Raw genomic sequence first — 18188 nt, 5'->3', positions numbered from 1 at the left:
GATTTGCATTTTTTATTACTAACTGTGGGTATATTCACTGGTTCCTTTATTGACTGTCTACCACATGCTACTGTCTTAGTTTCCTGTGATTGCTGTAACAGATAACCATAAGTATTGTGGCTTAAAACAACAGAAATTTATTTTCTCATATTTCAGGAGATCAGAAGTCCAAAATCCAGGTATTAGTAGGGCTATATTCCTTCGAAAAGTCTAGAGGATAATCTGTTCCTTGACTGTTCTAGCTTGTGGCAGCTGTTGACATGTAGCACCTCTGTCTGCTCCATCTTCACATCACCTCCTCTGTGCCCCAGAACTCCCTCTCCCTCTCTTATAGGATATGTGTATTGCATTTAGGACTCATCTGGGTAATCTTGGATAAGCTCCTTCTCTCCAAATCCTTAATCACATCTTTTGCCATGTAAGGTAAAATTCACAACTTTGGGAGATTAGGATATGGACTTCTCTTTTTGGGGTTGCCGTTCAGCTGCTGCACCACTTAATAATGATAGACACTAGAATGTACAGTCTTTATAGGGGAGAAACAGCTAAACAAAATAATTGTAGTGAAATCTTACAGGTTGTCTGACAGAACCTGTACAGTGTCCTGAGATGGCACATAGGAGCAAGAGGGTGGTCACTTTCACTGAGTGAATAGGGAGACTTGGAAGAGCTGCTGCAGAAGTCGATCATATTTAGATGGGTCTTTGAAAGATGCTTAGAATGTAAGGGATTTGAGACAATGTATCAGGATGTGAAGACATAAGATGTGAAATAGTCTAACTAGTTTGAGGATTTGCAGGAGTGATAGGAGCCTGATGGGAGGTTTGGTTAAAAATTAACATGAAAAATGATGATGCCTTGTGGAAAACAGAAGGATAGTTAAGTCAGTGGCTTGGCTAATTATCTGGTCTACTTCTTTGCATATCCTTGTTTAAAACACATTCTTCAGAACTCTTTTTTCAACATTCTGTGTATGGTGGTGATAAGTAATGATTAACCAGAGGACAGTAATATGAAATGTTATGAGATGTACTAACTAGAACATGGTCCTCAACTAGTAATAGACAACCCAAATAATAGTAATAGCTTAAACAGAACTAAAAGCTTTACCTGGAAATCCTCCAGAAGACTTCCATTTACTTTTCTTTGACTAGAGCAGTTAAGTGGATACTTCTATCATGGAAAACATAATTTTCTGGGAGTACATTAGATCATAAACAAAACTACCTTTAAAAACACTGAGAAGCGGGGCACCTGGGTGGCTCAGTGGGTTAAAGCCTCTGCCTTCAGCTCAGGTCATGATCCCAGGGTCCTGGGATCAACCCATATCAGGCTCTCTGTCATCGGGGAGCATGCTTCTCCCCTTCCCTTCCAACCCCCACCTGCTTCTCTGCTTGCTTGTGATCTCTGTCAAATAAATAAATAAAATCTTTTTTTAAAAAAAATGAGAAGCTAGCTTTTGTGAAAAATAAGATTTTGTAATTTGCCTCTTGCATGCAAAAGTGACGCTTTATTTAATTATTTTTTTAACTTTTTTTTTTTATTTTTGAAAAATATGAGCGGGAAGTGGGGGACCGGGGCGGGGGTGGGGGGAGATAGGGTGGCACAGAGGGAGAGAATCTTTAACCCACTGAGCCACCCAGGCACCCCAGAGGGAGAGAATCTTAAGCAAACACTGCCCTGAGCCCAACAGAGGGCTCAATCTTGTGACCTGTGCCGAAATCAAGAGTTGAATGCTTAACCGACTAAGCCACCCAGGCGCCCCTAAAATTCTGTATCTTAAAACTGAGAACTGTAAAAACATTTTATTATAACTATAAAAACTGTCAAAGGCATGGAATTTTGATCTGGTAAGACACTGGAATACCCAGTCTGTTTTCATGCTATTAATGTTTATAAGATTAATGACAATCTTTTAATTGTCTTTTAAAACAATACAAATTTTTATATTTTTAGGGGCGAGACCTAGATCTTTCCTACAGCAGTGAACCTCAAACAGTAAAGAAGTTTGATACTTCGATTTCATTACCACCAGTAAATTTAGGAATTATAAAAAAGCAATTAAATACTAGGTAAGTAATTGATTTTAAAATACATTTGTCCTAGACATTTAATAGTTGGAAAAAAACACTATGTTCTTCCTAAGTACAAATATTAATATTAAACAGATTTGTAGGAAAAAATAGCATCACCTGTGTTATCACACTAGCACCACTGATTTTTTAGTGTGTCTTTTTAGTCTTTATAATAGATACATGCTACATAGTTAAAATCAATAAATATCAAATTCTGCTTTTTTTCTTACTATTTTATAACAACCTTTAATTTATCAGCATTGTTAAATGGCCTTTAATTCTTAAAAGTAGTAAGTTGGGAGTGATATCAGGAAGATGCCAGACCTCATTTCCCCTTAAAGATACCAACTTACTATACAGTCTAAAAAGCCTTTTTGAGAATTCAGAAACCATTTAGCACAAAACCAAGAATAGCCACATTGAAATAGGGGAGAATCCATTTCTTTTTTTAAACTTAAATTCAATTAATTAACATATAGTGTTCTACTAGCTTCAGAGGTACGTCAGTGATTCATCAGTTTTATATAATACCCAGTGCTCATTACATCACCTGCCCTCCTTAATGTCCATCACCAAAGCCATTTCATTTTAGCCGCATCAACCACTCTTACAAGCCTGTACTGCTTATGAGAGAGAAAAAGCCCAATTCACAGCTTCTCCATTGAGAGGAAAAAAGAGAAGTGGAACAAACCTCCAACATTTTGGCTTTTGGAGGGACTGCGTGAGGGACTGTTTCTGTCTCCTCTGTCTCAGCTGTAATGGGGAACTGTCACACCTTGGATAACGGGGCCACAAAGAACAAAAGACAGCTCTGTTGTTGCAGAGCCAGAAAGCCTGCCATACTACAGATGAACACCAGAGGGACCAAGTGACTACGATGCCTTAAAAAAGGAACCCACAACCCTTCTAATAGGGAAATTTCATATAGAAGCCCAAAGAAGATACATCCCCCACAAAAGATTTGAGGATACCTCACCCTGCCCCCCAGGTCTCTAGCCAGGCTGATTGGTGATGTCCCTTCCCAATCTGAAACTTTCTCCATTAAGTGCATTTCCAAATGCGTAAGACAACAACAAAAAATAACAGGAGGCAGAAACAAGGAAAACCTGGCCAAACCAAAGGAGCAAAATAATTCCCCAGAATCAACCTTAAAGAAACACATCTATCAATTACTTGGCAAAGAGTTCAGAAAAATCTGATAGAAGCTGAAAGTGCTATAAGAGAGCACACACAACTGAGGAAAATTACAGAAACAGTATATAAACAAAGTGAAAATATCAACAAAGAGAAACTATAAAAAAAGAATGAGAAATTCTGGAGCTAAGCAATATAATAAGTGAGCTGAAAACTTCACTAGAGAGGATCAGCAACCTATTTGATCAAGCAGTGACCTCAAAGTAACCTCAAAGACTGGTCATTTGAAATTATCAAGTCAAAGGAACCAAAAAAACAAGATGAAAAGTGAAGAAAGCCTAAGGGACTTAGAGTATCTGTCAAACAGAGCAACGTATACATTATGGAAGTCCAAGTAGGAGAAGAGAGAGTGGGGCAGGGAGCTTATCTGAAGATCTCATGGCTAAAAACTTAACAATCTGAGGAAGGAAGTGGATATCCAATTTCAAGCTTAAAAGATTACAAGAAAGTTGAACCCAGAGAGGCTCACTCTGAGACACATAATCAAACTTTTAAAAGGCAGAAAGAGAAAATTTAAAAGCCACAAGGCAGAAGCCCCTCATCGGATACTAAGAAGCCCCATAAGATTATCAGTAGATTTCTCAACAGAAACATAGGCCAGAGGAGTAGAATGATATATACAAAGTGCTGAAAGAAACTCCCACCAATAAAAATTATCCTTCAAAAATGAAGGAGAAATAAAAACTTCAGATAAAAGCTGAGGGTGTTCATTACCTTTAACCCGCCTTACAAAAATTACTATCAAAAGTTCAGTTGAGAGGAAGCCAGCTGGTAATAGGAACCATGTCAGAACAAAATATAAAGCTGTCTAGTAGGGATGCCTGGGTGGCTCAGTGGGTTAAAGCCTCTGCCTTCAGCTCAGGTCGTGATCCCAGGACCCTGGGATCAAGCCCCACATCCAGCTCTCTGCTCAGCCGAGAGCCTGCTTCCCTTCCTCTCTCTCTGCCTGCCTCTCTGCCTGCTTGTGATCTGTCTCTCAAATAAATAAATAAAATCTTAAAAAGAAAAAAAGCTGTCTGGTAAACATAATATATAGACAAATAGATAATCAGATTCTGCTGTAAGGGTGATGTGAAAATCAGTTTTAGTTCAGGTATAGAATCTAAAAGATAAATACCTACAAAAAACTGTAATGCTGTTAATAGAAAATTTTAACATGTAATTTTTGACATCAATAAAAAGAAATGGAGGAAATAAAGAATAGGTACAGTTTTTTTATATGTGAGTGAAGTTATTATCAGCTTAAAATAGGTTAGAACTATAAGATATATTTTGTAATCCCTGTGGTGTGTACACACACACGTACACACACGGAGAGAACCTATAGAAGATGCACAAAAGAAAATGAGAAAAGACTGAGGACATGTCCCTATAAAGAATCAACAAAACACTAAGGTAGCAAGAGAAGAAAAGGCAGAAAATAACTACAAGACAGAAAACAATTTACAAAATGGCAATAAGTAAGTCCTTCTGTATTAGTGTTACTTTAAATATAAAAAGATTAAACTGTATAATCAAAAGACATGGAGCAGCTAAATGGATTAAAAAAAAATTAAGATCCAGCTATATACTGTCTGCAAGAGACTCATTTAGATTTAAGGATACATACAGACTAAAAGTGAAAGGACTGAAAAATATATTCCATGCAAATAGTAAACTAAAGAGCAGTAGTATCATAGTTAAGAACTATTACAAGAGACAGAGAATAACATGGTGGTATATAAAGAGATCAATTTATCAGGAATTATAATAATAAACAATTATAAATAAATACGCATCTTAACATTACAGCACCTATATAAAGCAAATATCAACAGCTGAAGAGAGAAATATAGCAATACAGTAATAGAACAAGACTTCAGTATCCCACTTTTCTATAATGGATAGAATATCCAAACAGAAAATCAAGGAGGAAAGAGTGATCCTGAACAAAATGGACCTAACCATACAGATGGAACATTCCACCCAACTGCAGCAGAATGTACATTGTTTTCAAGTACACATGGAATACTCTTCAAGAAAGATCAAATGTGAGGTAACAGAAAAGTCTTAACAAATGTTAGATTGAAGTCACACCAAGTATCTTTTCCAAACACAATGGAAGGATGATGTTCATGAAGAACATTTTCATTGCTTTTTTTTTTTTTTTTTAATACTTGGGAATTTTTTTCTAATACAGAGTAGTACATTCCAAATTTTCTTCCCCTGTATCTTTTGTGTAAATCAGCTTTAAAGTCGTTTCATTCCATAATTATATTACACCTAAGAAATACTGGTCATAGTTGCTCATTTAAATGGTTTGATGTAGAAAAGGACATTTTATAGCATTGTATTATGAAATAAATATAAACATATATAGATGTACCAGTTTTAGATACTGGGCTATCTATATTATAGGGAGTTAGCAAACTGCCAGCCCACTGCCTATTTTTGTAAATAGAGTTTTATTGGTACACAGCCATACTTACACGTTTATGCATTGTCTTTGGCTGCTGTTGAGTAGTAGCAATAGCAACCATTTAACTCCAAACCCTAAAATATTGACTGTCTTGATCTTTAGAGGAAAAGTTTGCCAAGCTGTGTCCTAGGTCACTGTTTTTCAGTGATATTAAATGAAGATTGCCTTGATTCAAGACTTTTTGTAATAACCTTACAATTATTTGCTGTCCTTCTGATAGTCCCTCCTTAATTGGAAGAACAGAACTAGAATTATACTCATTGCATGAAAAATTACATGGAGGTTTTTGTTTTGGCTTTTTTGAAATTGTGTTGGAGACCATTGTCTTGCATGAATTATGTAATAGTAAAAAGGTAGCAGACCACTGATAGAGATTAGCATTTCACTTTATCTGGATAGGTTTTATTTTTAACTTTAGTGTATATATTTTTTTTAATTTTATTAATTAGAATATACAGGAGCAAGGGGAGGGTCAGAGGGAGAGGAAGAAAGAATCCCAAGCAGAGTCTGCCGAGCGTGGAACCTGACGCAGGGTTTGATTCCATGACCCTGAGATCATGATGCGAGCCAAAATTAAGAGTCAGATGCCAGTCCAACTGAGCTGCCCTATTTTATTTTGTTATTAACTGGGTTTTTTATTTTAAAAGGAAAATATGTTTTTGTGGTCCAAAGACTAAAGACAAAATCAAACAGTACAAAAAGATACACAGAGAAAAGGAAGTCACCTTCCACAGAGGAAACCATCCTCCCAGTTTCCTTGGTTTCATTCCAGAAGTAGTCTGTATATCTATACAAGCACATATGTACTTAGATATTGCCCATTTTTTAATACAAAAATGAAGCACACTGTATACCCTGTATACCTTGCTTTTCTCATGTAATATGTATTTATGAACTTGTTATTATAGCCAATAATATTCCACTCAAAGCATTTTATTCGTAATGTTTTCTGTCCATTATTGTCATTTCTTAGCTGTCTCCATTCTTTACATAAAGCAAAGAAAAACTTTGAAAGACAAACGCATTAGTCATTGTTCCAAGGAAATGGATAGATGACATTTGGTCTAAGCAAGTACTTACTGACTTTTCATTATACAGCAGGTTAGCTGGAGGAGTTGAATTCTTGGGAAAAAAAAGTTCAGTTGAAGACCACATACTACAAATTTGTTATTTCATTTGTAGTTAATTCTCTAATTATAATGTACTCACAGTGTCAAATATTAGTGGAAAACACATTCCAGGTATTTTTAACCAACTGACCCACCCAGGTGCCCACATTCCAGATACTTTTAAAGAAAGTGTTTCTTACTCCTCTATTGTCAGGTGTATGGGGAGATAACTGCATTTTAAAAAATAAGCAAACATTGAATTGTATTTGACACTTTTTTTTTTCACATTACATCAGTTGATACATGTGATATTCACAAGGTTGAAAAAAGGCTGTCTTATCAATAAAAAAATGTATGGGGGGCTACATCAAAAACAGGAAATGAAATATGCCTCAGAGGGGCGCCTGGGTGGCTCAGTGGGTTAAGCCTCTGCCTTCAGCTCATGTCATGATCTCAGGGTCCTGGGATCAAGCCCCACATCAGGCTCTCTGCTCAGCAGGGAACCTGCTTCCCCTTCTCTCTGCCTGTCTCTCTGCCTACTTGTGATCTCTTTGTCAAATAAATAAGTAAGATCTTAAAAAAAAAAAAGAAAGAAATATGCCTCAAAGAACATGAAATTCTAAAGGCAGATAAAACCATTGAATCACAAAACACGTTATACCAAATCATAACATGCTCAAATGGTTTTAATACCAGCTTATTCAAATGTTCTAAGAAAGACCACAAATTGTTCTTACAGTAACTCCTGATGGACTCCTCCTGAGTTTCACATAAAAGACTTTGGATTGTTCTAGAAACTCACCAGTTCTAATCAGTCAACACTGAACAGCTTTCACCCTAAAATTACCCTCTGATTAGCTTGAGCACCTAAAAACCTTTAAGTGTCCTTCCTTTCATACCTTGTCCTTTGAGACCTCTTTCATTGTGCCCTTCTCCTTTATACAGAAAATCTCGTAGACCCAGGTTTATAAGATTGTCAGTTTCCTTGGTGGTCTCTGTAAGATAGCTTTGAAAAAATTTCATTAGACTGCTGTTTACTGTAGTAGAAATAAAAGTTGGAAAAACAGTTTTTAGTACTCATTTTTCTTTATTTTGTTTACTTAGATTAACATTGCTACAGGATACTCACCGCTCACACCTGAGGGAATATGAAAAGTATATACAGGATGTTGAAAGCTCAAAGAGTACCATCCAGAACCTAGAGAATTCATCAAATCAAGCTCTAAATTTTAAATTCTATAAAAGCATGAAAATTTATGTAGAAAATTTAATTGACTGTCTTAATGAAAAGGTAATGTGGTTATAGATACAGAATTTCCTTTTTTATATAGAAATCCCCTCGCCACAATATTTTTTAAAAGTAAATCCTACAATTAAATTCTTTCCTCTAGGGTTTTCCTATACATTTTTTACATACTACAACATTAAGTATCCCCTTAATGTTGGACAGTTAGGTTTTTTGCAGTTATTTTGGTATTATGAAGTTTTGTATATAAATTTTTGTGTTAAAATTTCATCTGTTTAAGGAAAATTTCTAGAAGAGGAATTACTAAGTCAGTGTCTAAATATCCTTAAGGCTTATAAAACATTGTTTAGTTATTTACCAAAAGGATTTTATCAGTTTTATTTCTAGCTTATTTCATTTAAAAAATGGTGGTTTTTATATATTTTTTTCTCATTTTTGTCCTTTTTTTAAAAATTTTAAATATAATTGATTAACATATAGTGTGTTATTAGTTTCAGAGGAAGAGTTCAGTGACTCATCAGTCTTCTACCCAGTGCTCATTACATCACATGTCTTCCTTCATGTCCCTCACCCAGTTACACCATCTCCAACCCCAACCCCCAGGGGCAGCAGCCTCAGTTTGTTTCCTATGGTCAAGAGTCTCTCGTGGTTTTTCTCCCTCTCTAATTTCATCTTACTTGTTTATTTTGATCTGAAACAACCCTTTGTTTTATTAACACTTGTAGTCATTTTTTCTTGCGAATTATTTGTTGTCTGTGCCCTGTTTTTTTAGTTCGTAGTGGGGATTTTTCTTTTTCATTTTTCCTTATATGGTGAAAATTTCTTACTGCTTAGAATTTTTAAATGTTTTATCCTACTTGATGTAGAAAGCAGTTTGTCTTTTGATTTCATTTGCAGTTTTTTTTTTTTAACATCCTGATGTTTTGAAATTTTTGCATTAATCAGATCTTGAATCATTCTTTCCCTTTATAATTTCTGTTTTTGTTCTGTACATACTAAGTTCTTACATTAGGGTATTGGGTTGACTTTTTTTCTTTTTAAGTTGATGAATCACTTTAAAAAAATACTTTCTACTTTCTTCATTGCTTTTTATTTACATTTAAAATGTTACCGAACAATTGGATTTCTTTTTCTCCTGTTGTTTCAAATTTACTTTTTACTGTCCCTTGGTAGTTACTTTTTGACGTATTTATTGCAATACCACTTAATTCATTGATCTTTGAAGAATGACGCTGTTAAAATCTCTTGGCCTACACATTGATGTACCCATGGCTATGAGTTAACATAGAACATCATTGGATTGGGGGGGAGTTGTTGCCCAAGAAATATAAGAAACACTGATTTTAAATAATCACTTATTTCTGCTTAATAGTTTCTTTACCTGTCTTGTTAGGTCTCCTCCATTCTCCATTTTTTCAAATTAATCAGTTTCATCAGTGTGCCTCCTCAGCTGATGAAAAATAACTGTATTCCTCATTTTCTCCTGCTCCTCATATTTCAAATAAAGAATCCTGTTTCTTATCTATCCATTCTTAACCATGTTCCTAACTCTAGCCCATTTGCTTTCATTATTTATGATATTTATAGCTGTTTTAGTACTGTAAGTTGATTTTCTGGTTTTACCAATATTAAAAGCATTGGCAGCCACATCTGTATCTCACAATAAATACTGTGGTATAAATGTGGTAGTATTGAAAATGTTCCTTTATATAAGAATTGAGCATAAACACATGCTTATGTATTGCTTTTTATAATTCATTATTGATGACCTACAAAATGTTACTTATATATGTATTTCAGATTGTCAGCATCCAAGAAATAGAATCATCCATGCATGCACTCCTTTTAAAACAAGCCATGACCTTTATGAAACGCAGGCAAGATGAATTAAAACATGAATCAACGTATTTACAACAGTTATCACGTTAGTGTTTTTCATATTCAATATAATTTATTATTCATTAAGCTGAATTATCAGCTAAAGAATAAAATATTTTTATTCCTATACAAAAATATGCTTTTTTTTTTATGCCTTTCACCTACCCTTTCCTAAAAAACTCAAAATATTTAGAGTCAGGGCTTTAAAATGTCCTAAATTAAGTCTAAGACAAAAATTATATCTTCTAATCACTTAGTATTTGAGACAAGATATATGGTCCGATGAGTGTTTTGAGAGGAGTTGATGTAAACCTATAAGCCTGTAGGCTTACAGAAATCTAACTTATTAAAGATTTCATGGTCCTTCCACAGATTAGTTGTGGAGGTTAAAGATGTTTTGGTGGGTTTCAGTGATTATCTGTGAGATCTCAAATAAGATTTGGATGCTACCTTTTAGTTCTCATGCTGGTTTCAGAGATGGCTTCTTTGGATTAAAGTGCTGTCCAGGGAATAGTGAAAGAGATGAGATCATAACCAAATAGCTGATGAAAGCAAAGTGACTCTCAAACACATGACCTATAGTTGGTTAGAAATTACGGTACATTCTAAAGTAGAAAATAATATGAATAACATATTGGTAATACAAATAATTGTAGCAATTTAGGGGTAAAAAAAAAACTGGTGAAAACTACTGAAAAAGAATGTGAGAGAGAGAAACTGGTAGAATTTCGTCAGTATTCTCAAGTGCTGATTTATATTCACCAGCCAAGGTATCAGGCTAGCAAGCTCAATGCCTATTAATATTGTGATAGGGAGTTAACATTGAAATTTCATTGCATGATGAAATATGCAATTTAAGCATATTAAGTGTATTTATATATATATCTATATGTATAGACACCCAAGATACAACTTTTGTTTAATAGTTTCTCACTATATTTCTTTTAAGAATTTACAGTATGAAATCAATTTTATTCCTTAACAGGCAGAACTGAAACATCAACAAATGAAAGCTTGACTGTAGATGAAAAAACTCAATGGATTTTAGAAGAGATTGAATCTCGAAGGTAACTGTATAATCTGAAGACTTAAAGCATCATTGAGCAATTATTTTTCACTACTTAAATATAGTTAACCCGTATGGTATAATTAACCATAACTGAACGTTAGCTTGTGAGAATGATATAAAACCAAAATTGAGTTAAACGGTCCTCACCCCCCAAGGTTTAAAGACACACTGGTGTTTTGGGTCAGTCAAAAGAAAAAGGTAAGATGGCATGTATTGGTCCAGGAATTTCTCATAACTACAGCCAGTCATTATTATATTGTTACTCCCTCTTTAAAGTCTGGGTAGCCCATGGGAATGTCCTGTAAGAAAAAGAGGGAGAACCACCAATTCAGATTAATCAAGCTGAAATGCCAAAAATATTAGCATAAAATTGTGTGATGTATATTCTGGGCATTTCTTTTTGTTTTAAAGCATTTCTTTTTAGCAGGAACTGTTCATTTTCAATTTGTTTTTGGCTTATTGCAAAACATAGATCACAAAGAAGACAAGCAAGGGCACTTTCTGGGAATTGCGATCATCAGGAAGGGACATCTAGTGATGATGAACTGTCTTCAGCAGACATGAATGACTTCCAAAAAACCCAAGGTCAGTTACCAAGTTTTTAATATGTCTTAATTTGAAATATTAAAATGGTAGGAAGTGCTTTACTGTGCTTCCCCTTAAGTACATAAGGGCAATATATATATATATATAATAATTGGGAAATTTCAGGAAAAGAATACATTTTTTTCCTTTTTTTTAGACTTTTCTTGGGGTACCTGGCTGGCTCAGTAGCACATGTGACTCTTGATCTTGGGGTTGTGAGTTTGAGCCCCCACTTTGGGATTTATTTAAAAAAAAAAAAGACTTTTTCTACCTCTGAAAAAATGGGATGAAATGGAGGAACATTGTGCATCTTTATAGTTTTGCATCTTTATAGTTTTGCATCTTTATAGTTTTTTTCCCTCAGTCTTCCTCATCTTTTGTAAAGGAACTATGAACATTTTGGTTTCTTTTTTTTGTGACATACTTTCTATATCATCATTTTTAATTGAAAAGTTAAATGTAGGGGCTCCTGGCTGGCTCATTCACTAAAGCATGCAACTCTTGTTCTCGGGATTGTGAGTTCAAGCCCCACATTTTGGGTAGAGGTTACTTAAAAATTGTAGTGAAATGAGAAGGTAAAATACTGTGTTGTAAGAATTGGGGCCTTAATGTTAGATAGGTTTGAAGAAGGGCTGTATCTTAGGCAGATTCATTGACCTCCCTGAATCTCATGTTGCTTATTTGCTTGTTTTTTGTCTGTAAATAGGGTAGTAATACCTGCTTTGTAGGGAAGATAGTTACGATGCTAACGTAACAGGGACTCTATAAGTGGTGGAGTTCCTTAGTGTCGATATGGCTATTAAAGCATTTTTCTTAATAAAAACTAATTTATGTTAATATCAAAGGAAAGTTTTCAGCTCAGTTGATCATATACATCGTTGTACGTGATTGTTTATAGGAAACAAAGGTCACAAATTTAAAATGTACTATATACAGAGACTCATTTTGTTTACAGATGACATTTCACAGGATCATAAGAAGATTTTTGAAGATGTACATGATGATTTTTGTAATATCCAGCATATTTTGTTGAAATTTCAACAATGGCGAGAAAAGTATCCTGATTCTTATTATGAAGCATTCATTAGTTTGTGTATACCGAAGCTTTTAAATCCCTTAATCCGAGTTCAGCTGATTGATTGGAATCCTCTTAAGGTATTTAAGCTTAACATATAAAGGAAATAATTCTGTTGTGTTAATTATTTAAATGCCCTTGTTATCAGGTTAGCTTTAAAACACATAGAGTTGGAATTGATAATTAGTGCTTTGGGGTAATAGTTTGCATTCATCTTTTTTATTTTTGGTTCTCCCTTTATTTTTAGGCCGAATAGCACTAAACATCTGCAAAGGAAACTTTTTTGGTTTTTGTTTTTTAGCTTCTTCTATGATAAGTTTCATATCTTCTTAAATGATTTAAAAATGTAAAGGTAGTGTTAGCTTTTGGCCTGAGGAATTTGACATACGTACCAAGAACTCTGAAGGTGGAGATGATATATTGGTAATAATTTGGTTTGGAAAGCTGCATGGAAGAAGGGGAGTGGAAATGAGGATTGGAAGAGTAAAGAAGATTTAAATGAGACAAAATTTTTTGTAAAAGTGAATAAGGAGAAATCGTAGTTCAAGAGCTAGAGACTACGTAGAGATTCAGATCCTAAATTAAGAGATAGGAACTTACCTTGGTAAATAATGGGAGGAGTAGCATTTTGAGAGTAATGTTTTAGGAAGCCCTAGCAGCAGGCTAACTTGGAGAGAAGGGAAATAAGAGGTGGATATAATACTGAAAGGTACTGCTCTACACCGAGTCCAAGGTAGTGAATTCTTCACACAGAATGGTAGTGACAAAGGAGAGAGAAGGGTTGATTATACAGAGGGAGAAAGAGATACTGAGAGTCATAACCATGGAGAAGAAACTGATGGTTACCAGAGGGGAGGGGGACAAGGGAGTGGGTGAAAGAGGCATGAGGATTAAGCAGTGCACTTGTCCTGATGAACACTGGGTGATGTATGGAGGTGTTGAATCACTATATTGTATACCTAAAACTAATACAACTCTCTGTTAACTATATTAGAATTAAAATGAAAGAATTAGTAAAATACTAAGAATAACTCTGACACATCATCACATCAAAAGGTTGCCCCAGTGTTTTCATTCTGGGTTATTAGAGCAGTGGTAGTTCCATTAATAGGAATGGGGACTTTCCAGAGGGAAAAAATTTTTGAAGGAAGTTTTACTGATAGTTTTACTAATAGTGGAACGTCCATGTGAATATATCTATAAGGAGACAAATGAGAAAATGAAGGAATAGAGAACCAAAGATAAAGACTGAACAAACTAAAGGAGACAGAGCCATGTCCTTTTATCTTTCTCTGTCCTAGTTATGCATGCCTGTTGCTGTGTTACATTCGGGTCCACGCAGTCTTCATAGTACAGGAGCTAAGCTTATCCCTAAGAAAATAAGTAGTTGGTTAGACAGCAGCATAGTTGTTAACCGCTCAGCTGATCTGTTCATTCATTCAACAAATAATAATTTGCCATCTGCCACTTGCTTATTAAGCTAAACCACCTGTAAAAAACACATTTGTGCCTATGAGAATTGAGGGAGCCAGAAATGAATTTTGCATGAGGCAAATGAATTTTTATATAAATTTTTATATACTTATTTTAAGTACTATTCTTACAAATGTATATTTTGTTCCCAAAAGTAAAGTGTGGCAGGTTCTGAACACAGTGGGCATTTTCGGAGAATTTGTCATACAAACAATGGATAGAATATAGTTTCTTGTCATACACTTTAGACATCAATCTTAGTCATGTCATCCTGCCTCGTCTTGGTGGTCTAGTGCTAAATACAGGGGCTTAAAATGTGGAATTATTCTTTTTTGATTCTTAGAAAGGTTCCAGTGATTACTCAAAAATATAACTATTCTAAAGTAATGTTTAAGAATGTATTGATAATTTTGATAATTTTATTTATAAGTGTGATGCCATAGGTTTAAAACAGATGCCGTGGTTCACATCTATAGAAGAATTTATGGCTAACAGTATGGAAGATTCAAAGAAGGAGGATAGTTCTGATAAGACGATCTTGTCTGCTGTCATCAACAAAACAATTATTCCTCGACTTACAGGTACTACTGCTTTGTAATCTTGGTAAAATTAAATTATTCTCTGGCAGAGTCTAAGATCATTAATTTCTGTTATATTCACAGATTATTTTTTAGAAGTTTTTGAACACGGGGAAATGTAAAATGCAGTAAAAATCAATAGATGTCATAATTGAAGGTAATTAAGGAGTGCTTCTTTACACAAGTGATTGGCTACCAGACTGCTAGTATTCTTCAGCCTTTAGCCTTTAGCATTTATGACATTAGTGTTACTTTTTTTTTTTTTTTAATATTTTATTTGTTTATTTGACAGCTAGAGAGAGAGCACAAGTAAGCAGAGTGGCAGGGAGATGGGGAGAGAGAGAAGCAGGCTCTCTACTGAGAGCCTGATGCGGGGCTCGATCCCAGGACCCTGGAACCATGACCCGAGCCGAAGGCAGCTGCTTAACCAACTGAGCCACCCGGGCGCCCCCATTAGTGTTACTTTTATAACATCTGAGTCATTTATTAGTGATATACTTTCATTCCGACTGCAGTAGGATTTCTTCCTTTCCCTTGACTTCATCCCATTTCTTTTTATTTCTTTCTTTAAAAAACCTTACTACATCTTCCTCAAATCTGCACTTAGCATTGATGCTTGTTTGCTTCAGTCTGAAGAGTTGTTTCATCTGAAATTGTACTTGATAAGGAACTGTTTCACCATGTCCCTGAGAACAGATTCGGATAGCAAAGGCTGCAGAATTCTTAAAAAGTGAAACAACCACTTTTGTATTGCTTCTTAGCCAATTTGGCTAACTTTAAAGATTTTCCTCCGTGTATCTTGCAGTACAGTCATGGTTTAATTAGAAAGTTATACTTTTACCTAGCTCTGTTAATGGTAGCACAGATTATGTATGCCTCATATAAGTTCTCTTTTAAAAACTCCAAATACAGGGGCGCCTGGGTGGCTCAGTGGGTTAAAGCCTCTGCCTTCGGCTCAGGTCATGATTCCAGGGTCCTGGGATTGAGCCCCACATCGGGCTCTCTGCTCAGCAGGGAGCCTACCTCCTCCTTTTTCTCTGCCTGCCTCTCTGCCTGCTTGTGATCTCTGTCTATCAAATAAATAAATAAAATCTTTAAAAAAAAAAAAAACTCCAAATACATCACTTAAAATAGAATTATGAGAAATTAATATTATATCTTTATTCTTGAGCTCTGTCCTGGATCCTCTTGTACTCTTCATGAGCCCCATGGGTAATCTTATGCATTCCTTTAGTGACATCTGTATCTGTGCTGTTCCGTGTGGTAACCAGTAACTAAATGTGATTATTAAAATTTTCAACTAGGTAAAATTAAAATTTACTTGCTCAGTTACACTAATGACATTTTAAATCCTTAATAATTACATATATGTAGCTCATAGCTATCATAGTACAAATATAACATGTTTTTTCCATCATTCAGAAAGTTACTTCAGATAGCGCTGCTCTTTGCAATTTTAAATCCAAAAGAACTGGAGGAAGTCCAGATCTCTCTTATCAAAGTACCTTCGAAGTACCTCTACTTGGATGTCCAGCAGTCACTCGCAGTGCACATGTGAAGTCATACTTACCATCTTTGCTACAGATATACTCCTCGTGTTCCTTGTCAAGAAAATGGCATCTCCATCTACCCATGTATTCAAACCAGAATTTTCAAGTCATTCACTCTCTTCCTTTTTCTTGCTTCCTTATATAAGCAATAGCCACATCTGGTTTGGGTCCCCCCAGCCATTTTCTGTACTACAGCCAGTGTAATTTGTGAGTCTAAAATGTGAGTCTGGTTCTGTCATAACTCGCTTAAAACACTTTCATCATTCTTAACTCCCCCTTGGGATGAAGCCTCAACTCTTTAACATGGCTTTCATGGCCTTTCAGAATCCCATCTTTGCTTAGGAATTCTCTAGCCCCATCTCTTGCTAAGCTCTCTTCCTTCTTTTCCTCATCCTTTCCTCTACTACATTTTAGCTATATTCTTCCTAGGCCTTTGTATCTTCTATGTTCTATCCATTTGGCAAACCTCCCAGCCCCACCCCTTCCTCCTGGCTAATTCCTCTTCATCTTTCAGTATAGACATCACTTTTAGGAACTGGTTTACACATACCTCTCTGGGTTCCTGTAGCATTCTGAACTCATACTTATGGTTACACCAACACATTGAATTATAATTGTTTATATAAATGTATTTGCCTTAGACAAAGTTGTTCAAAGGCAGCTACCTACCTAATCTTATTCATTGCTGTGCCTCTTATATTGAACACTAGGCACATAGTAGGCTCTCAGTACTAGTTGACCAAATATTTCTAAGGTTATTAGAAACCTAAACTTCTGGGGCTCCTGGGTGGCTCAGTCAGTTAAGCGTCTGCCTTCAGCTCACATGATCCTGGGTTCCTGGGATCAAGCTGTACATCGAGCTCCCTGCTGAGCAGGGAGCCTGCTTCTCCCTCCTTCTGTAGCTCCCTCTGCTTGTGTTCTCATGCACTCTCTGTCAAATAATTGAATAAAATTTAAAAAAAAAAAAAAAGAAGAAGTCTAGATGCTTGAGAAGTCACTTTTTATTTTTTTTTCTTTTTACCTATTTCATTTTTTCTATTATTTAACTTATATTTTATAGGGTCTGCCTGATATCAGGTACTGTTATTGATTCAGCACATACATTAGTGAACAAAATAATAATCCCTTTCCTCCTGGAGCTTACATTCTGCAAAAAAGACGGATAACAAAAATCTAGAAAACGTTAGTTATGAGGGCTGAGATGAAAAAGTAAGAGAAAGGGATACAAATTATCAAAGAGGAGTGCAATTTAAAAAAGATTGACCAAAGAAGGCCTTCCTAAGAAGTTCACAATTGAGTAGATTCTGAAAGGAAGAAGTGGGCCCTAAGAATATCTGGGGAAACAGAATCCACGACAGTGGGAACAGCAAATGCAAAGGACCTGAGGTAGGAGCCAGCCTGATTTCCTTGAGAAATAGCACATAGGTCTTTGTGGCTATAGTGGTGTGAGGATGGGCAGAGAACAGAAAGAGGTTAACAAGATGACAAGAGCTGGGGCACTTGGGTGGCTCAGTCAGTTAAGCCTATGATTCTTGGTTTCAGCTCAGGACATAATCTCAGGGTCGTGGGATCGAGGCCTATATCGGGCTCTACACTCGGTATGGAGTCTGCTTGAGATTTTATCTCTTTCTCTCCAAAATAAAGATCTTTTTTTAAAAAATGACATGGGCTACATTATATGGATTCTTATCATTTGTAAGGACTTCACTTTTTATTGTAAGTGAAAGAGTGAGAAGTAATTGGTCTGCCTAACATTTTAACAGAATCACTGTGGTTATTGTGTTGAGAATGAACTGTAGGCAGACCATTTAGGAAGCCTTTGCAGTAATCCAAGCGACAGATGACACTGGCTTAGGCTAGGGTGTTAAAAGTGGAGTTCTGAAAAGTGGTTGAATTCT

At 35.5% G+C, this 18188-nt stretch overlaps 1 protein-coding gene across 13 annotated transcripts in view; it reads left to right on the top strand.

Moving 5' to 3' along the window:
- GCFC2 (GC-rich sequence DNA-binding factor 2) overlaps positions 1-18188 on the top strand; it is a 45568-nt gene that overhangs the window by 12446 nt on the left and 14934 nt on the right. For 9 of the 13 annotated variants that reach the window (XR_009357322.1, XR_009357326.1, XR_009357323.1 and 6 more), the window contains exons 5-11: positions 1957-2072; positions 7941-8127; positions 9883-10006; positions 10946-11027; positions 11502-11614; positions 12570-12769; positions 14593-14743. Coding sequence is in view for 8 of the 13 variants with exons in the window: in XM_059188184.1 (XP_059044167.1) it covers positions 1957-2072; positions 7941-8127; positions 9883-10006; positions 10946-11027; positions 11502-11614; positions 12570-12769; positions 14593-14743 (973 nt within the window). In the remaining 5 variants the exon portion in view is untranslated. Of the gene's footprint in view, positions 1-1956; positions 2073-7940; positions 8128-9882; positions 10007-10945; positions 11028-11501; positions 11615-12569; positions 12770-14592; positions 14744-16162; positions 17222-18188 lie in introns of those variants that run through there. The other 4 variants (XM_059188188.1, XM_059188189.1, XM_059188190.1 and 1 more) reach the window with 4 other exon arrangements.

Source organism: Mustela lutreola, chromosome 9 (genome assembly GCF_030435805.1).
Source record: "Mustela lutreola isolate mMusLut2 chromosome 9, mMusLut2.pri, whole genome shotgun sequence".
Classification (NCBI taxonomy): Eukaryota; Metazoa; Chordata; class Mammalia; order Carnivora; family Mustelidae; genus Mustela; species Mustela lutreola.
Note: the sequence above shows the minus strand (reverse complement) of the source record. Positions and strands in the feature narration are given on the sequence as shown.